Source organism: Dromiciops gliroides, chromosome 2 (assembly GCF_019393635.1).
Source record: "Dromiciops gliroides isolate mDroGli1 chromosome 2, mDroGli1.pri, whole genome shotgun sequence".
NCBI lineage: Eukaryota > Metazoa > Chordata > Mammalia > Microbiotheria > Microbiotheriidae > Dromiciops > Dromiciops gliroides.
In genome coordinates, this window is record NC_057862.1 from 8565893 (window position 1) to 8588032 (window position 22140).

Genomic DNA, 22140 nt, shown 5'->3' on the forward strand with positions numbered 1-22140 from the left:
CAGAGGGGATGTTTTTAAATGACTTCTCCAGAGTCACACAGCTAGTATAGTTGCAAGTTGGGGCACGTTTTGCTGAGTGTTAATGCCCTAGCTACCACACTACTCTGCCTTTTCCTTGGATCTGATCCCTCTAAATTCTAGTGCTTTATCTTTGTTGATTATTCTGTCTCTAGCTTGTTTATACTTGGCTGTTTGCATTTTCTCTCCCCTATTAGACTGAGATTCCTGTATCTCCAACTCTTAGCATCTAGCCTGGCACATAGTAGGTGCTTAAAACATGTTTATTGACTGACTGATCTAGTTAATTGTCTTAATTACCAGAATGAGCTGACCCCTATTTCACTAAGGGGGCAAGAAAGACATCCCCAGTTGGAAAAGGGGCCACCACAAGGAGCATGACTATGGTATTCTGAATCATGAAGGCCAGTATCAGTTACCACTAAGGCCCACACCAGTTCCTCCGAAGTTTGATCATGAAACAAAATGGTAGAAGAGATAGCATTTTTTTCCCTTCCTATTTCATCCTTCTCATACACAGGGATCATCCATTCCCGAGCTCTGACTCTCCTGACTAAAACTTCTTAAACTATAGGTCGAGACCCCATATGGGCTCATGTAACAATGTGGGGGTCATGAAAAATTTGGGTACAGTAAAAGGTCATGTATCCCTCTTTTATATGCTTATATGCTCAGGGTAAGGCCAAAAGGGGTTTCGAGTGGGAAAAGTTTAAGAAGCCCTGCTCTTCACCACCACTCTCTCTAACATCAATATTGCAGGGAACAAACACTGTGAATACAGGGGCAGACAAACCAAAAAAAGAAACTCCTTTCAATTTAACCCAAGAATTGTCCATTAAGGACCTACTGTGTGCAAAGGTCTTTGCTCAGAAATGGACCCTGTCTTCAAGCTGCCTCCACTCTCCAGAGATCTCCTTGAAAGGGACTGTCTGGGCACAGAAGGCATTCAGTCTGAGCCTTTAAGCTCTGTCACATCCATGAAGAGCTAGTCTTAATAAACACTCGTTTAAGATATTAATGATACATGAATAATATGCAAGTCCTGATTACCTCTAAGTGGACATCTTAAAAACAACACTCCATTCCAACTGCTTGGAATAAAACTTGGTCCATTTAGTTTTAGTATCAAAAACGAAAGAAATCTATCCAATGATTACTTCAAGATGCATTTCAAGTTTATCTCCAGTTTAGTTTCTCAATGAAAATGCGTACTAGGTCAAATCGTGACAAAAACACAGCTGCTCTCATTAGCCTGGCTGGAGAATCAAACCCAATTCCAGTCACCTGGGTAATGGAGGGAATTGCTGAATTTCACGTCCTTCCCAGATCCACCCCAGTGGATGACTGTCCTTGGGGCAGAGCTCCAACTCCCCACAGAAAATCTGCTTAGACCTTGGAAGTCAATGGAATTCCCAAAGGAAGAAGAAGCATCATAGACCACAGTCATGAGTACAGTGGAGAAAACTTAGGCAGACCAACCCGTCCATCAGTGGATCAAACATGCCTTCAGGAAGGACACCCATGGGTCCAGCAGGCTCACACGGAAGCTGAGAGAGGCCTCCTGGTCACCTACCATTCTGGAAGAGCAACGGAGCTTCTGGTTCTTTCTGTTCTGAGCCCTGTCTCCCCCTGCCCCCAAGAAAAAGCTGAATCAGGAAATCAAAGGCAGCAGTCTAGAGTGGTCTGGGAAAAGGATTTTCTCTTCCTTCCAACCATCTCACCCAAACACATCACTAGGAAGATCAATTTCATTGATGTGGAGAATTGCTGAAGGGCTAATGTGGCAAATCAGACATCCCAAAGTTGTAGAAGCAGAGGAAAAAAAGGGGAGCCACTGGGCCTGAGGCAGGAAAGAAACCAGCCAGCACAGGAGAAAAGCAGCAGGTACTAATTCCAGCAATTTAGCAAGGGGCAAGGAATGCCGGCTAAGAACCTGCTTCGACCCACTGCCAGTGTTGGGTGCAGGGGGAGGTTTCACACAATCATTGACTTGGAGCTGAAAAGGATTTGGAGGTCACCTGGTCCACCTCCCACCTTTGAAGGCTGAGAGAACCAAAGACTAGGAATGCTGAGGGATCTGGCCAGAGAAAACAAGGTGCACAGGTGGGTTCTGAACCCATGTCCTCTAACTCCATGCTCATTCCAGGAGTTTACAACCATTAAAAACAAAACTAACAAAAATATAGACCCTTTCTTCAAGGAGTTTATGAGTTAGTAGAATAGAGGAGGAATGCAAATAATATTCGGTTCAATTCAAATCAGTGACCATTTATCAGCTGCTTACTATATATAAGGAACTGGGCTAGTTTGGGGGTGTGGTTCATAAATTAGGAAAAGTCTAACAACTGATGGGAGGTTTGATGACAACAAAACAATTCTCCCTAATGAAGAAAGCTGTCCAAAGTGCATCAATGAGTTCCTTGGGGAAGTAATGAGTTCTCCCTCCCTGGAAGTATTCAAGCTGAAGCTGGAAGGATGTAATAAGCAGGGAAACCTATTCAGGTCTGGCTTGAATAGGAGAGGATGGCCTCAGGGGCTTTCTAACAGAGGGACCTTATGAGATCAGATGCATTTTTATCTTCCTTTTCTCCTCCATTAGAGTCTTTCTCTGAAGGATATTAGTTTTCAAGTCTCTGGAGCCTATTGTATTCCAAGATTGGCAGACACACAATAGCACTTGCAGAAAACAGGCATAAAGAAGACCAGTGGAAACTAGGGGTCATCCTGTTTTAACTCCTTTGTTTCATTCCAATCCCAACTGCCCCGACATACTCTAGGCTACCACTATAGGCTGTTCATCCAAATTCACATCTCCATCTGGGTAAGATACAGTCTTCACCCACTTGGTTGTTCATGGCTGCATGGTCAGGTTACTCTCTGTTGAGTGGCTTTCTTCAAAGAGGCCCCATGAGGTTCTATGCTACCAGGATGATGCCACCCACGGACAAAAGGGTGATGCAGAGGAACGGCTTAGAACCAAGAAATATCTTCCAAACAGCAGTCATCAGAGAAAGGGAACAGGTATTTATTAAGTACCTCAGTTTACCCATCCATAAAATGGGGCACAAGGTGGACCATAAATGGCCTCTGTGGTCCCTTCCAGGTGTAGATATGAGCCTATTAACACTTCTCAATCCATCAATAAGCATTCATTAAGTGCCTACTGTGTACAAGGTGCTGGCTATAACAAAGTGATATGGTGGGAAATGGGGTACAGGTTGGGGTAGGAGTTGGGGTTCTTAGGAATTCCTCTTTAAAGAATTATACCCTCTTGCACACAAAAAGTAGTTAGAATAAGGTGATAGTTTATTTAGGAGCAAGGGAAGGGAAGGGTGGGGGGAGGGAAACCATGAAAGAAATCCTTGGACTTTTCATGGGGACATTTGGCATAAAGCACATGGCTCAGAGGTACCAAATCTCCTCGAACAGGAGACTAGAAGGTACTTTTATAGAGGAATGATGGGGGTGGACCATCTGCCTGTGGAAAGTTCCTTTAGTGAGAGAGGACCATCCCCCACTGGTAGTGACTAAGGGAATTGGGTGAGGGGTGGCTACAGATCCCTCTTCAGAACGCAAAGGCCACAGCCACACCTAAACTTATCTTTCCTGGGTAAGGGAGACCAGAATGAAGGGTAGGAATCCCAAGCTAGCTTAGTCTGATTTGGTTCAGTTTATCTCTCTAGGTGTTATCTGTCCTCTGGTTTAGTTTCTCTAGGAGAAGATTCCTCGGTATGCCCCAGAGAAATTCTGGGGTGCTCTGCGCCCCATGACAAAAGCATAGGATGAAACAACCTCTGTCCTTGAGGGGCTGATGCTATAAAAGTGATATGACCTACGGATGTTCCATTGTGTGCACTGGATTCGCCCAGATCTCTGTCCTGACTCTTCTGGGCTGTAAGATCCCTGAGGGCAGGGATCCCGGCTGGCTCTCAGGACTGGCCTCCGTACCCCATCCAGACTCCTCAGTTTTGACCAGATTCAGGGCCAGGAACGTCTATCGTGGCAGACAGATGACACCTGGGTGCCCGGGACTGAGTGGGGAGGGGTCCAGGCATCAAGACTTAGGGAGACCACAGCGTCAGGAGATTTTAATTCTTCACCAGGAGATGGGCACAGGGAAGTTTTCCTTCACCTCTCTGGGCCCCAGGGTCAAGATGAGGCAGCATCCCCTCCCAGGGGCTCATCCCCACAGGCAGAAGACATGCAGAAGCATCATCTTCCCTCCTGTGGTGACAGGTTTAAGTATCCTAAACAAAGCCATTCTTACAGAGGGGAAAAGAGGCCAAACAATTACCCAGACACAAAGCTCAATCGGATTTGAGCTTGGGTGGCCAAGGAGTTGGGGAAATCCATTCTAAGACACAGGGCCAACTACAAAGGCAGGTCTTTATTTCCTTAGCCTGAGGATTCCCTCATGGGTGATCAGGTAACTAGGCCTGGAGTCAGGAAGACCCTATGAGTATGAAATTCAAATCCAGCCTCAGACACTGACAGCTGTGTGACCCTGGGCAAGTCACTGTCATCTGTCTCACTTTCCTCAACTATAAAATGAGGTTAATAACAGAAACCTCCCCAGATTATTGTAAAGATCAAATGAGGTGATATTTGTAAAGCCCTGAGCATAGTGGGTAAATGTTGTTCTAGTTGCTGATACTATCATTGCTGTCATCCTCATTGTCATCATTTAGGTGATTGATTATTCCTGAACTTCCTTATGTTGTCTCTGGCTGACTGAGAGACAGGAGGGTGGTATAATGTGGAGAGAACTGAGATCAGATGACCGGAGTTTGAACCCTACCTCAAAAACTTAATTGCTTTGCGACCCCTCTGGGGGTGTCAGTGTCCTTACCAATGATACACTATAACGGGGTCAGATGGCTAATACGTGTAAATGCAAATGTATAATCTCCCTCGCGGGATTTGCTTTCTCAAGGAGCCATGCGGAAATTTGGAGCTCAAAACTTGTAAAAAAAATGCCAAAGATGGTTTTTACATGCAATTGAGTAAAAATAAATAAAAACATTATTTAAAAGGGGGCGGGGCTTAGATTCAAAGACCTCCACAGTCCCTTCCGGCTCTAAATCCCTCACTTTATGGGGGACCAGCGTAACAAACAAACCGAACCAAAGAATAACATTTTATTCTGTTGCTTTTTGTTAGGTTTTTTTTTTTGCACCATAATAATTTTCCGGCATATCAGAGCCAATTCCCAACATGTAAAATCAATCAGATTGTGTGTGCAGCATTCCGCACCAGTAGCCCCCCACTTCTCTACCCAAAGGCAGGAAGTACGTTTCATTAGCTTCCTTCTGGGACCTACACCAGCTACTGCCTTTAGTCTGAGGTAATACAATCCCCCAAACACTCTGAAGATGCACATTTAGGATGGAAGAAAAACACCACAGGAAACCGCGAAAGGACCATAGAAAACTGTATCCCCCAAATTTGTTTAGAATTTGGATGTGCTTTCCTAGATTAAACGTATGGGGCACTTGTGGGCTTCCTTCCAGTGGTCACCAGGTGATGAGGAGGCTCGGGCACCTGGGAAGCTCACGTGAGCCATTGGGCAGTCAGTCAACAAGCCTTTAATAAGCATCTAGTATGTTCCAGGTCCTGGGCTCAGCTCTGGCCGGTTAAAAAAAAAGAAAGAAAGCAGTCATGTGATCCCTGCCCAGGAATGAGAATTCCAGTGAGATGGAACCGCATTTAATTTCTCAAAACCTAAATCACAAACAATTAGAGAGACATGGACTCAGAGGATGGGTTAAGCATTTCCCTCAACCACTCGCTGGCTTGTGTGATCCCAAGAGTGCCCTTTCCTCATCTGTAAAATGGTAAGGATAAGAGAGCCGAGTTGGCAGCGTTGTTGTGAGGCTCTGACAATAGCCAAGCCCATCCCCATCCTCAGCCTCATCCTCAGCAGGGGGTGGTTGGTGGCACACTGGTAGAGCCTTGGGCTCTCTCCCAGCAATCTTGAAATACTCACCTATTGATGCTACTTGAGACCAGCCATGCCTCTCTGCTCAACTGCGGGGATGGCTGAGCTATAATCCCATCTCCCCCCCACCCCACTGTCCATCTCTCAGCCCACGCTTTCTGGGGCGCTGAGGGCACAGGACTCCAGCTGGAAGACTTACATTAAGATTCTTCTCTTTCAACCCTAAGAGTGGCAGATGAATTTTCTCTTTAAAGTGCCTCCTCCCTATAGCCCTAGGGGATCAGATACACCCTAGATAAAGAGACCTCAGGTCAGATAAATCCAAGAGGAGGGGGGAGGGTTCACTTCTCTGAGACAAAATTCCCTAATAGGCAAAATATGGATACAATTACCTTCTTCCCTGTCCTTTTAAAAGTTTTATTATGTTGAATATTTTATTTCCCCCCAATTACATGCAAAAAAAAAAATGTGGTTTTAAAACTTTGAGTGTCAAATTCTCTCCCTTTCTCTCCCCACCACCCAACCCCTATTGAGAAGGCAAGCAAATTCGAAATAGGTTATGCATGTGTAATCACTGTCCTGTCCTTCCAATTGTGAGGAGAGCCATTTGTAAGTCTTTACCACCACAATAAAACAAAATACCTCCCCAGCAATGATGACCATCAGTGTGGTTTGGGGAGTAAAGGGTCCAGGCTCAGGACCTGTGTCTGATGACTGGGGGACCCCACATCATCACTTACCCTCCCTGTGCCCTTGGAGACTCTCAAAGACCATTAGCTAGAGAATAACTGCTTCTTTCCATCGGTGGAGCAAGTTTCTCTCCCAAGAGTTTCCCAACTCAGTAAAGTCTGTGGACTGCCCAAAACAAGACCAAGGATAATTAAGATGGACCCGACCATGAGAAAGTGTGTCCTGCCTAAGACTTACAGACCTTGTGGCTGAGCCATTAGGGTTCAGTCTTTATTAACTCTTTCTACAAGTGATAAAACTGAGTATTATATGGGTGAAGGGACTCATCCCTCCCACTCCCAGCAAGGAATCATAGACTTCAATCCGGTTCCTTCTAGACCCCAATTCTGGAGCACTTTCCTATCTATCATACCCCCTCCAAAGTAACAGGTCTCACAACAAGATGGCATAACCCACACAGTAAGAACCCTGCAATCACCCCTGATCACATCCTTATTTTCAGACTGCCAAGGGTCAGCTCCCAATCCCCGTGAGAGGAGTAAGGGGTCTACTTGGTGAATTCTACAAGAAAACACAAGTGCTGTTTGTAGGATAGAGAAGGCGTCAATGGAATTTGTTTCTGGGTCACCTTCAGCAGATGACAAGGTTTCACAAGGGAAGCCCATGTTCAGAGGCTAGAGTTGATTCCAGTCTCTCTGCCCATTGCCCACCCCCATCTTATCTTTCTTCAACTACGGCCCTTCACCATCCTTATGCCCTTGTTTTGGTCAGCCTCTTACTGATGCTTCTAATTACTTGTGAATATAGTTGCTGAATATTTTGTTCATTTTAGTTCTTTTAAAAGAAGAAACTAATATTTGGTCTAGATGTTGCCCCGACTTTTATTGAATCACACTCTAATTTTATGCTTTGTTTTTGTGGATAGAAAACAAAACACGCAGAGAAGGGCTCATAGAATGTAAACTCCTAGAAAGCAGGGACAGTTTTCAGTTATGTTTGTAGCCTCAGCCCTGGCACTGTTGGACACACACCACACACCTGAAATGCACCTTTTAGATGGAATTATCATTGAGAAGGAAGCCATTGCACAGCCAGTTTTTTTCTCCCCAACGTAACCACATTCAAAGCCCGAGCATTTGAGCTATTTCTGGGTCTGAAGTCAACAGCAGGAGAACTTGAGCATGCAAAAGGACAGCACAGGGGCTTAATAGTACAGGATAGAGGGCGGATGGTGACGATGGACTTTACTAAAGAGAGGACCTCACCCACTCTGACATCCTTCCTGGAGAAAGGGCCACAAACAATGAAGGTGAGCCCAACTATGCACCCCAGAGCAACCTGAAGAAAAGGCAAAGATGGGCGTCGTGACCCAGCCTCCATCTGACAGTTGCCAAAACATTCCTTTTAAACAGTAAATCAAACAGTATGCCAATGTGAGTGGAAAAGAAGAGGTCAAAAAGATCCACCAGCCAGACAAGCCAACGGTCTGAACCACTGTCTTTTCACACACACACACACACACACACACACACACACACACACACACACACAGGCCCAAGTTGCAAACCCAAGTCCCTTAAATCACAAAAGAGAAAATGTTCCAACTGTTGAGATAAACAAGCATCAAGGCCCACTCAACATGAAACACGGATCCCTTTTTCCCCTTGATATGAGTTATGTGAAAGGCAAACACATTTCATGAGGTTAGAGGAATTCTGGAAAAGGGAATGAAGGGAAGGAAAGCAATAAGCTGTAAGTTATCCGACCAAGTGAGATAAATCAGCTTGGCTTTTCTTCTTCCTTTCCTCCCTCCCTCCCTTCTTTGCTTCCTTCTTCCCCTCTTCCCCTCCTCCCTCCCACCTTAGCAGACCACAACCAATCCCCACATCAGACTCTTCCAAAACGTTCTTTGGGTCCAAAACCCAATTCATGAAAGGAATGACAGCATCTCAGAGCAGAGGCATTGTGCCAGATTCTCCAGGAAACTGCCACCCCAGGACATGTGGCAGGCCTTTTCTTTGTACTTACTTATTCTGCATCATATTCATGATAATCCAGTCGAAAGGATAGACGTTCTTGCCAATGAGATTTTTAAACATGATGAATGTTTCCATTAGAAAGTCCTAAAACAAAAGAGAAAAATGTTAGAAAAGAGCCCCTGTCATCACAGATTCCAAGTGATACTGAATTGCTGGCAAAAACTTACTTGATTAATGGGCTGGGTTTTTAAAGAAGCCCCCTCTTTTAACTAAATGAAAAACACACAGAACACTAATGGAGATATATTTTATAGGAATTCCATATTAATTATGCCTTCCTTTTCAAACAATTTCTCTCACATGGAAAGACTTTTTTATACATGTCTGAAATAAGTAATTGCGGAAGTTTTTTGACCCCAAGCATCAGACAATACCCAAAGCCTGCATCTTCTTTACAGTATTCTCAATAGATTGCCTCCCAGTCCTGCAGGGACACTGGTGGGAGGGGATGGTGAACTCAGGACCACAAGACGCAGGTCATTCCATTGGATTTCATATGCTTGTCCAGGATTTCCATTTACAAAGAAGTCAACACAACTTCGCAGCCTTTATATTTAAACTATAGTTGCGCAAACATAGCATCAAAAACTAATAATGTGTTTGAGTAATGTTTAATGAATAGAAATGAATGTTCAACCTTGACTTATTACTGAAATAAATCCTGGAGAGGCTATAAAGATCAGTCCCAGACCCCAACCGCATGGAGCTTGGCATGTGGTTGGGAGATAAAACAGTGAACAAGATAATATCAGAAAGTTGTATGAATGTTAGACACAATAGGCAATGGACAAAAAATAACCATCTCCCCCAACATACACACAGAATGGGGGCTCTCCACTTGAGCACCTGAACTTGGCTTTTAAAAAATATTTTTAATCCTTGTGTTCTGATAATTGGTGCATTTAAAAATTATCCCGAGAAGGGATCCATTGGCTTCACCAGATTTCCTAATGGGGGCATGACACAAATGCTCTAGAGAGACCATCCTCAAGCAAAAGGGCCTCAAAGATACAACATGTCATATTGCATTTTCTAGTTTACTGATTGTCAACATAAATGAAACATGGCTGCTTTAACACTGATTGCATATTGTTCATGTTCCCTTCTGCCTTTTGCCCTCCCTTGTGTGGCCTGTTGGGAGAAAATAATGATTAATAATGGATTTTTGGGGGGACCCAGTTCTGGTCGGGATTCTCTAACTCTCCCCACTTCAGAAGTCAATGTTAGGAGAGAGGTCAAGGTGATTTCAAGGATTGCTGAGAAGACTCTGGGTCTGAGGGGATTAAAACCAGACCTATCTGAAAGCGCCTTTGCCCTCAGAGGGTCTCCCATCATACCCTGATGTCATTACAGTAGAGCTCATTTTAATAGGGACCATCCTCAAGTCACGTCAATCAATGGGATTGAATGATGCTGACCAATTAGCTTTGATCAGTGTGTAGCAACAGGCCACTATCAAAAGAGGATAAAAGTCAGGAACACAGGAGCTTCCTAGCCTGCACCATTTTGGAACTAACTTTTGGACCTCACAGTCAGTTGGTGTGGTCAGAGTAGGTGATACAGGGCTTCTGAACTCTGCTTGGGGCCATGTGCTCTCTTAGAGATAATATGGTGCTGGGGGATTTTTCAGCTTGTGTTAAATACCACGCGGCCAATATTTACTAATATTTAATATACTTTAATAATAAATGCTTACTGCCAAAACTGGGTGCAATAAGCCATTAATTTATAAGTAGTGATATTTTATAAAACTCAGTCCAGCCCCCAATAATTTAGCTGAAAACAATTAGCACCCCAATAATTTGATAATACACTGTCACAGACCCTCCTCATTTCCAATGCTGTGCTCAGTGTGGGTGCTCTTCTTCATTCATCACTTGCCATCACTTAATATGTGGCATTCCCTTATTTCCCTTAATTCTCCATGTCTCTTATCCATCCCTTTATAATACAGCAAAACTAGACTACATGAACACGCACTGCACATATGGATCATTCAGGTAGCCAATCCCTAATGACTGAGCACATGTTCTTGTTTTCACCTTCTTATGGCTATAGGCACTTCTTCTCTTGCTGTCAGTTGCTCTTGGGAATACAATTCTGGTAGGAAGATCTCTGGATCAAGGGGAACAAAGCAGCTAGTTAATTTTCCCAGATAATTCAAGATTGTTTTGATATTGCTGGAGCCAATTTACAGTTGCATCAGCAGAACATCACTATGCTCATCTTGCCACAACTACTTAAAGAATTGGCTTCCCATCTTTTAACATATTGGCTTGTTTGGTGATTGCTTTCAATTGTACTTCTCTATTACTGGTAATTCTGAATATTTTGCCAAGTGGCTATTGATAGTTCATTTGTCTTTGGAAAATTGTTGATATGCTTTCAGCATTAGTTTACTGGGGAAAGGCTCTGAATTTTATAGATTTTCATGCTAGAGTTTTATTAATGATATATAAAGCAATTTCCCTTGTAGTCTGTATCTTTTCTTCTGATTCTAGTTGTGCTGCTTTTTATTTTTCCATTTTTTCCCCTTGTGGAGAAGATGGAGAGGTGCCAGCTCTATACAGATAAATTGGTGGATTGTATGACCCAGATTAAAGAGTGGTTGTTAATGATTCCATGTCAGTGAAGCAAAAGGTCTTTGGGAGAGGACCCCCAGGATCTGCACTTGGTCCAGTTCTGCATCACTTTGGGATCAATGACTTGGACAAAGGTCTAGATGATATACTCATAAAATTGCAGAAAACACCAAGGTGGGAGGGAAGGTGACCATACTGGAGACAAAAGGGTCTTGGCAGGCTGGAGTAGGGGTATGAATCTAGTAAGAGGAAGTACAATTAAGAAGTGGAAGAGAAGCCAACTGAGATTCAATGTCAGGAAATAAAAACTTCCTCAAAAGAACACCTGTCCCAAAGTGGGAGGGGCTTCTTCTTCTGGAAGCGAGGGCTTTAAGCAGGCACCGGTGACCCCTTGTTGGGCTGTTCTGCATGGGATTCCTGCAGTCCGTGAATGGAATGAGATGGTGAGGCCCCTTTCACTATGAGAATCCATTTTGTTTGCTTCCTGTTGATTCTGAAAGTCTGCACCAGTTCAAATACTTTTAGTAAAAAAAAAGAGTCTTATTGAGGCAATATGGTATGGAGGCAGTATGTTGAATCATGAGGTTTTGCTGTTGTTATTGCTTGTTTGTTTAATGCTGTGCTGGAGGTTGGTCTTCTGGGTCTTTCGATTTCATCTGTAGAAATCTCATGCTTTCTTTCAATTTGCCTGCCCCTGGTCTTTTCTTTGATATTTCTTGTGGGAGTTCTGTGTGTTGGATTTCTTGCACTTCCATTTGCTTTGCCAAGGTGTATACCCCTTCACTAAAAATTTCCAGCCTCTGCTTAAAACCATCCATTTCTTTTCAAAGTCTCAATGCATAATTCTGATTCTGCACCTCGTTGCTTTCCCTTTTTCCTCAAGAATAATCCTAACGTTTATTCAATAAATAGAAAAATCTGGAATAATAATAATGTACCAGTCTACCCTTAAATCTGGGTCATTCTCTCCCAGCATAGTATAAAGTGCCCACACAGTGAAACCATCAAGGGATGGACATGGGGAGATCCATGTGTTTGGAGCAACACACAAACTGGGCCAGCAAAGCCTGATGTCTTTGCAGCCCTTGGGGAACAGTCTGGACCCCAGACTGTTAAATTATGCTGGGGCTCCTTGAGTTCTTTTCTCAAGATCTCACTGCGGGGACTGGAGCATCATAGTTAACTTCCGGAGACTTCTTCCCACATTCTATTACCCTCTCCTATTTCTTCACTGTATTGAGAGCTCTTTTGTGTTGACTCATTTCTTCAGTCCCTCTGCTGGCTTGTCAGGGCCACTTTCTTTGCAAGGATTTATTTCCTTCCTCCTGTTTTCTATTACTGTTCTTTCACTCTACTTGGTGCATTTTTTGTCATTGCAAGATGCTGAAGGGAAGCTGGGTTTGGATCTGCCTTCTTCATCAACAATCTTGCTCAGTCTTTTTAGCTATTCTATTCAGAATGGAAAGAATAGGAAATGCCAGTGGAAAATGGTTTGGCTTTTTGTTTGTTTTTCACATTCTTTAAAAAACATGTTCAATCAAAAAAGAGAGAGAGAAAGAAAGAAAAAGAAAAAAGATACTGCAATCTCCCCCAGGGTTTCTGTGCAATGGGGTACTGTTCAGCAGGATTACAAACACCAGACATTCATACACCAATATACCAGGGCTAACTAATAACAAACAGCCAGGTGGTCCACCGAAGAAATCACTGGACGTGAGTTGGATCCAAGTTCAAATTGTGCTTCTGACCCTTACTACTAGCTGACTCTGGGTAAGGCATTGACCTTTCCCTACCTCAGTTTCTTTACCTGTAAATGGGTATGATAAAACCTCTTAGGGTTGTCCTGAAGGGAGAAGCAGAGCAGGCTTTAGGCATTTTCTCTGGCCATCCCCTATGCCTGGAATGCTCTCTCTCCTCTGCTCTGGTGACTGACCACCCTGGCTGCTTCCAAGTCCCAGCTAAAACCCTACTTTGTACAAAAAGTCTTCCCAAGCCCTCCTAATTCCAGCATTTTCCCTCCATTAATTATTTCCTACTAATATTGTATAGAGCTTGATTTTATGTACTGTCTCCCCCATCTGACTGTAAGGTCCTTGAGGGCAGCAACTGTCTCTTGTATCCTCAACGCTCGGCACAGAGCCTGGCACATAGTAGATACTTAATAAATGATTATTGAATTGAACATGCTTTGGAAATATTAAAGAAACATACACATGCTGGAGAGGGTTGTCATCTACTAGACATTCTCACGAGTTCTGTGTATTCCTTTAAACTGTTATCAAGATTAAGGCAAGTGTTACTGTTGGTTTGCATTCTGCCACATCTCCTGCAGGCATCCCAGAAAAGAGGGCCAGGGTTCTAGGTATTCCTTCTCTCCAGCAGAGGGATTCTGAGGTATTCACACATGGCTTTGGCTGACACGAACCCAAACTCTGTGGGAGGGTCAGGAACCTTAGCTTACTCTCTGACAAATTAAAATGGAAAAGAGAAAGGCAACTTGGCATTGATAGGGCATGAGCTGGAGCAGCTAAGTTAAATTTTCTCATTTTCTTAATCTCCTAAATCATAATTAGGCAGTGGGGTGGGAAAGCCCAAAGCTGCAGCGCCTGGGAGCGCAGAATCTAGGAGAGGGTGCAGGGGAGGAAAGAGGCCTTGTCCATCAAAAAGCTTGATGTCATGTTAAGCAACATTTGAGGGCTGGCCACCCAAGCCAGCCTTCTGAGCCATTGTTAGGGAGTTCACTGCAAATGTCATGTCTTGCTTTTGTTAAAGACCCTAAGCTTTACTTTCCAACTAACAGCTCATTTTATTATATTTCTCCTACTTTTACAGCTCAGACAATGAATGGGATTCTGAAAAAGCCAATGGGCAACAATCCGGTTATTCTACATTGCCCGGGGCCCTGATTCTTGCTAAATGCTAGATTTTGTCAAACGCCAGCAAAGGCACATATTTTAACCTAAATATTTCACTATATCCTTTTTTGAAATTAATCAGGGAAATTTCTTTTGTTTTACCTATTAAAAATTTATTTGGAACGAAGTTCATGTTTTTAACAATCAGGTTTCACTTTTCACTGAGTCCCAAGATTCAGTTTTATCTTATTTACACGAGATTGCTGGTGGCCTCACAGGTCACTCTTGAAACATGAATTATCAACCAACCCATGTTAACCTTCTGCATTTTCTAGAGTGAAGCACAAAGCGTAGTTGGGGTCTTTTCGGCAGATTCAGTTCACATGTCATGAGTTGTAAGATGTTTTACACATTCCCGCTTATCTTCGATCAATATTTGATATCACATAATAAGAGTATTAGAAACTTCAGGGGTCCCAGTGGATAAATAGCAGTTAAATTGCTGCGTATTCACTTCCTGCTGTAGCTCCACCAGTAATGTACACGCTCTTGTCATATGATAGATACCTCAATGGACTCAGTGGGTATCAGACACTTCTCCAGGAATGCCATTCTCCTCTCCTGTGGGGAAGGGACCTTGGCTTCCTTAAGACTGAGTGGCAGTCTTTGAAACAAGCCCAACAATGTCCTGTATTTCTGTTTCCTCCACAAAAGATCACTAAATTGTGAAGGTCTCATCGTGGGTTAGCTCCAATGCCAGTTCAAAATGTCCTACTGAGCTTTAATACTCTGCATTGTTCAGGGGGAACACAGACCCACCCACCTGCACACCCACAGCACACATACCTGCAAACAAATGCATATGAAGAAACACAAACACACATGTGTACCACAAACACATCCCATACACACAAAAGTCAGGGAGGCTTCCAGGGTTGGGGGCTACTTGGTAATAGCTGACGACTAACCACGTTGTGTGGTTGCTCATCTGTTTTCAGAATCTGATTGCTCACTGAAGGAAGAAACACCAGCAGACTCACATGAAATAGTATGCAGAAGGAAGAGGGAGAAAATGGATCAAAACAATACAATAAGAGGCAACAAAATGGGGCCAAGTTAACACCATTTAATCTTTCCTTTATGTAAGTAATGGGTGGATCAGTTACCTATGAAAATGGAAAGAGGCAGCTAGGTGGCACAGTGGATAGAGCACTGGCCCTGGATTCAGGAGGACCTGAGTTCAAATCTGGCCTCAGACACTTGATACTTACTAGCTGTGTGACCCTGGGTAAGTCACTTAACTTCAATTGCCTCACCCCCCCCCCCAAAAAAAAAAAGAAAGAAAGAAAGTGGAAAGCAGCATGTTCTTTCATTTACAATCAGGATATTGACTGGGTTTGCTAAAAAAAAAATTCAGGGAACGCACTTTGTAGGGGGTTTCTTTGGATGTGTGTTGGGAAAGGGTTAGTGTTCAAAAAGATATATCAATAATTAGAAATATTAGGTGGATGAAATAAAAAGAACAAGAGTGAGGGCTACGGACACTTTAGAATACGGAAAAGCTTCTGATTTAGAGCCTGATGTGTTTCGTGTTTAGCTCCTCACAGGCTGAGTTCCAAAGACTTTTTAAAAAGCACATTTCTCTGCTTAATGGGTGTGGATGTATTTAAAAAATTTTACATAGGATCAACTACTATCAAAAGAGGTTACGATTTTCATCAGCATAATTTGATGACATTCAAGACACAAATGTCAGTTGAAAATGGAAACCAAATTGTCTCCCTTTAATTGTTATTCAGGACTGCTCGGAGGAGAGAAACAATTCCCCGGGGAAATCAAGATCATATAAGTACTAAATGCCAGATCTTTCGCCTTTGCCATCCAGGCGCTCAAGGAAAGATTGCCATTAGACTCCAGTAAATCAGATTAATTTTATTACCATCATTTTGCCTAATCCTTATCATAATAGACTGGGGCTGTCCGGGCCAACAACAACTCTCCAAAAGGTCCCAGGTTAAGGTTTTTGGTTCTGATTAAGTAACTCTCCTCTCACAAGACAAAGGATAAGCTATGCAGGGCCTCAGACGGAACATCAGCTCCTCTGCTTGTCATTTAAAGCCCTTTGCTCTCTGGCTTGGCCCTACGTTTCCAGGCATCTTGCTTGTTGTTCTACATGACACTCTGGCCAAGCGGGAGGCCAAGTGGCCTCTGGATGTTCCTCCCGAGGGAGGCAGCCCCTTCCTCCAGAGCAAAGGGAGGCTGGGGGTGGCTACAAGGACATTCCTCAGACTTCCTCAAATTCCTCGCTTTTCTGACCTTGAAAGAACTTCATTCTATGAGGGAGTCATGAGGGGGTGGCCAGGGAGGAGTGGGATGGAGATAAACCCAGGTCACGGCTCCTCTTGGCAAGAAAATGGGTGCAGAAATGTTGCCTAGAAAGCAGGGCCTGGTTCACATGATCAAACCTGTAGCAGAAGAGACATGATAGCCCAAGGAGACGAGGTACAACTGGACAGACCAGCTGGACCAGCTGTCAGACGGAGCAGACAAAGATTCGTGAAACAGCCGGTGTCCAGTTACAATGCATTTCTTGCCCCTGACTCCCTGGAGCACTGCCTGGAGAAGTCAGCCTTCAAGTCTCTGCCCAGACTTTTCTCCCTGGTTCCCCTCAGACCAGGGGCACGAGGACTGGCACGGGAGGTGGGCGAGGGAGACAAGAGGTAACTCCCTCTCTAATCTTCCATATGGCAGATTGGGGTGGTTTGTTTTATTCTTTTATTTAAAAAGACATCTCCTTGTTTTAACATATGAACCTAATAAAACATTCCATGCAAATAGGCATGGGAGAGAATTTTTAAAGGAGAATCACCTACATGAAATGCTTTATTTCACCGGCTGCCAGTGTTTCTGGCTCTCTGAATGTGCTGTTAAAGTGCCTGGTTATTGAAAGGAAGCTTGGGCCAAGGTTTGAATTATATGGTCAGAGTCTGAGCATGGGTCAAGGTGGCCTAAATAAAGGGAGAGAAGATGTCCCAAGGCCGGGATGGGATAAGTGCAGGGGCACCACTTACAAAAGGGGATTATCCACTGTTAAGGGCTAAAATTCTAGCTAAACTGTCTAAAATATCTAATGAGTGGTCGCCAATAAATTATAAGCTTCAGCAAGAGTTAGACTTTTAAGCATTTATTAAGGAGAATAAGAATTTGGTAAAGAGAGAGAAAAAGGCCTAGATTCCTATCTATTAAAGGGAGAGCACATTTCTAGCTCCGCTCTCCGCCAGAGTCCAGAGGAAAGAGAGCGAGACTGAGCGCCAGTCTCTTCCTTCCTCCTCCCACTAGCCCACGTCACTTCCTGACTCCTGGTCTTGCCCTCAAAGACCTTCCCTTCATGGGCAGAACTCTTCTACAGTAAGTATCCAGCAGGTGGCGTTATTCCAATCGTTACACCACTAGAAACCAAAGGGGGAAGCTGGTGGGTCTGTCCCAGCCCAGCCCCACCTGACAGCAGGGATTTCTCCCCACCCACCTTCACGTCCTTGTCCAGCTTACCCTCTGGCTGAATTGCCCTCCCTGATCATCTCCATGTCCCAGAACACTTGTCTTCCTACAAGTTAAACTCCAGGATCATTTCCTATCCTGTCTCCCGTCCCTCAGAGGCTTTAGAACAAGCTTACCTGCAGATACTTCACACCACCTGTCACCCCCCCCCACCCCCCCCACCAAAAGGCAGGTGCTTAGGGCAAGGACTGTGTTTGATGTTGGTCTTGGAAGCCTAGCCCCTGAACGTCAGCATAGCCTAGTGGTTAGAGAGCTGCCTATCGAGACAGGAATGGATGGCTGGTGTGTGTACTCATCATGTGCCAAGGAGTGGATACAAGTAAGAAAATCAGACAGTCCTGCTCTCAGGGAGGCCACATTCTAGCAGCAGAGACAACACTTAAGGGAAGGTTTCTGCTTCACTTCAGAGGGAAAGGCCTCTTCGTCACATCCTAATGCTGGACCATCTGATGGGGCCAAGGACTTTGAGGGCAAGAGCTTTCCTTCCTAGGTCTGGAATTCCCCTCCCCAGGGGCCACCTCTCCCCAGGGGCTGCTTCTCAGGACAATGGCTGAGAGGACTGGGATAGAAGTGTGGCTGTTTCCAAAGCTCTTGGGTTCAAGGTCTTAGGTTGTCTCCACTAGGGGCCAAAAGAAAATGGTGGACAAGACTGGAGTGGTGCCTGGTACATCTGGCCTGCCTGCTCTGTGAGTGGCAGTTGGGAGGGATGGCTGGCCACCTCTCTGTGAGGTCCCTTTCCCTGGATGATGGCCATTGAGGCTGGACTGGAAGCAGGAAGGGTGCCAGGGATGCTCTCATGCCCAGGGTTCTTTGGGTCCAAGTCCCACTTCTGACACACACTGGCTCTTTGACCCTGGTCAAGTCCCATGATCTTTCAGTGCCATCCACAACTCTCTAAAACTAAGTTACAAAGGAAGTGACAACCTGCATTGGGAGAGGGAGTTTCCTCACATGGATGCTCCATGTCCAATAACTCATGGGTCAAAGCCCTCTCCGCAGCACCTAGAACAGCACGTTGTACCCAGGAGGCTCCCTGGGTTGTGTCTTTTGTTGTCAGGTTGTGTCTCTAGCAGTCTAAAGCCTGGATCCAGGCTACACCCCCCCCCACACACACCCCCCCCCACACACACACACCCCCCACCAAGTGCAAAACATCCAAGGCTATTTTAGTTGGGGGGGCGGGGTTAGTAGAAATGAGGTTGTGAATGCACCAGGGTGAGGAATGCTAAGAAAAAGCAAAGAACAACAACTCCCTCCCTGAATGAGACAGGAACCTTTAGCTCCTTGCAAGATGCTGAGAAAGCCATGAACAATCAGTATGGTTCATGGGCAGGATTGGAACCCAGGTCACTATGACTCAGAGGCCACCCTTCTACCACCAGACACTGTCTCCACCAATTGTACCCTTCTCAGGGGGTTTCCACCAAGCTGAGTTTAGAGGGGGAAGCCTCAGATGACAGGAGGCAACCCTTACTTTACGGCAAGCTCCAGCTCAGTGACTTTGTTTTTCCATATGGCAAAACTCTCTTGTTCATTATGTCCACTGACCTAAATATGGTTCAGAGATCTGTTTGAAGATTAAGCCTGAACGCTACAGAAATAAAATAATCCTTCATTAATGTGAGGCTTTCAGGGGGAAAGAAGACAGCAAAGGACCTAAATGGAAATGAGCACTGAGTCATCAAAGGGATTTGTTCTTTCGGATTCCGTGTAAAACAGATTGGGGGCAGACTGGGATCCTGGGGAATGCTGGGTGCGCATGCCACACAAGCATGCGGACATGTGCGGCACAAGCAGGAACATTCCTGCTGGTCGCTACGTGTTCTGACTTGAGGTGGTTTTCTGGGTGACCCATTCCCTGAGTGCTCATAGAAAATAAGTTAAAGAATAAAAATTATTGCTTTAAAAAATAATTAAAGGAAAATCAAGTAAAAAAGAAAACAGAGGCTCAGTGGCCTCATGGATAAAGGGCTGACGAATGAAGCTGTGTCACACTTTCTGCGTGACCCCAATGGTGAAGAGAATGATAATGATGATGGTAATGCATGGCATTGTTCATCTTTGTTCTTCTTGGCTCCAAGGAGAAGAGCTGGGACCATGAGGTAGAACGTCACAGGAGAAAAGCAGAGGCTCACTCTAAGCTGCTGACAGTGAAAGTTATCACAGAGTGAAGTAGGCCACCTCCACTGGCCCAATCAATGCTTGTTGGATCACACTGGATTCTTTTTATTGCCACTGGAATCCAGATGATGTGTTTGGACTCTACGATGGCTTAGACCACACCACAGAAAGCCACAGATGAGCAGAGGAGAAGGCTGACAGGTCCCAAGTGAGTTGTTCTAGTAGCCAAGGTCATCATCTAGATGGGTTCCATCTTGGACGAGATCTTTAAGGACGAGCGGGATGCCCAGTAGATGGGATGGTGGGCTCCTCACTCAGGCAAAGGTTCAAGCGAGGATTTCTGAGGTTTCTTCCATCTGAGACTGTGTCGCTCAATGAAAAAGCCAGAGTACTTTGGCGCTCCGGACAAAATTGTTTCCAAAGCAGAGAAATTTAATGGAAAGAACTATTCCCCAATCATTCCCTCCCACTGTGAGGATCTGAAGTCCAACTTAGCCAGGTTGAGGTCAGCACCTAATTGAAGGGAATGAGGCTGACACATTGGGTGGGTAATTTGCAAAAGCACTTGCCATATGGCGATGCAATTTCCAGGTCGTTAGGGAAGTAGCTATAAATCCCCCTCTATTATAGCATTCCCTAATTAAGTTGTATCATAGTTTTGGTGAAAATGACTAGAGCACAACAGCAACAAGAAATGGGGATGAGCTTCAATCTTCCAAGCTAATTAATAATCCATGTGGGCTCCTTCCTACAACAGGAAATTCCACTCAAAGTAATTACTAACTACTTTCGATTATCCCTCAGTAGCTTCTCCCAAATTTCAACATATAGAAAGCAAAAATCAATGGCAAGTCTATTGATAATTTCACACCTACTCTAATTAATTGTTTGATTTGTTTGCACCAACCCTTCTGGTTTACTTTCCCTGCAGCTGAAAGGGAATCCCTTTGAAACTCAGCCTTTCTTCCCAGAAGCCTCCAGGGGTGGGCTCTGAATGCTTAAGCTGGTCTTTATGTCCACTTGGAAGGACATGTTATCTCAGCAAGACTGGGATTCAAGCAAGTCTGAGGTAGGGGGCAAGATGGGAAAAGTAAGGAAACTGCTCAGAATGGATTCCCACTTTGCATGAGGCGAATTCTCAGACAGAGCCGCATTCAAAGGGATATATATATATATTTTTTTACTATGTTTATTAAAAATGGAAGATCCGTGAGGGATGGGGACTGGTTTTTGTTGTTGTTGTTTTTGTTTTTTGTGGAGCAATGAGGGTTAAGTGACTTGCCCAGGGTCACGGGACTGTTTCTTTGCTTGTTTTTTTATGCTGTCTTTGGACACCTGGGCTCTGGTACACAGTCGTAGCCCAATAAATGCTTGTTGGATCAAATGGGATTCTTTTTATTATCACTGGCATCCTGCTGACTCATCCGGACTCTGTGATGGCATAGACCATGGAGCAGCAGGCCATGGATGGGCAGAGGTGAAGGCTGACAGCACCCAAGTGAGTCATTCCAATAGCCAAGGTCATCATCCAGAGCAGTGACCGCAGTGGGATTCTCTTTCACCCTAGAGATTGGCTACATTTTTCAATACCCCAAATTTGTATCTTGGGAACTATTTGTGGTTTTAGGCCAGCTGCCCTACCCCTCTCCAATTTTGTAAATATACATCCACTCATGTATTGCCATACCAAACAACTACAAATGGGCTACAGTGGTGACTTGAGATGGGGAACCGCATATACCCTCACTCCACCCTCTGATTGTAGGGGCTTAGGGTCAGCAGTGAACTCACCACCACGTCAGTCCTCATCTTCCCAAAAGTCTTGATCAGGTGAGCGTAGTGATAATCTTCCATCTGTCTTAGAATTGCCGTCATGCTTGCCACAAAGTTGCCCTGGGAAGGAAACAGCCAAGGGAACAAGGTTGAAGCTTGCAGACAAATCAACAACCAAAGGAAAACAGCAACAAGCTATCGGCTCTTGCGGTAGCTGCAGAACCAACCAATTCCAGTGGGGTTAAGTTTGGCAGCTTCCCCTGCACTGACTCCTCCAATCCTACCAGGGAAAGGACTTTGAGACAAGATTCCAGCTAAAAAGGTGAGCACGAAAAAAACAAAAAAAGAAGGGGGGGTGGTGGTGGCTAGGTGGCGAAGTGGATAAAGCACTGGCCTTGGATTCAGGAGGACCTGAGTTCAAATCCAGCCTCAGACACTTCACACTAGCTGTGTGACCTTGGGCAAGTCACTTAACCCTCATTGCCCCACCAAAACAAACAAACAAAAACCAAAACACACACACACACACACACACACAGGTGAGCACGATTGGAATCCCTCCACCT

General features: G+C 44.6%; 1 protein-coding gene across 2 annotated transcripts in view; it reads right to left on the minus strand.

Annotated features, from left to right (window-relative positions):
• DOCK1 (dedicator of cytokinesis 1) overlaps positions 1 to 22140 on the minus strand; it is a 586118-nt gene that overhangs the window by 200521 nt on the left and 363457 nt on the right. For both annotated transcript variants that reach the window (XM_043984307.1, XM_043984306.1), the window contains exons 28-29: positions 21593 to 21694; positions 8675 to 8769 (exon numbers count right to left, since the gene is read on the minus strand). In XM_043984307.1, the coding sequence (XP_043840242.1) occupies positions 8675 to 8769; positions 21593 to 21694 (197 nt within the window). The remainder of the gene's footprint in view (positions 1 to 8674; positions 8770 to 21592; positions 21695 to 22140) is intronic.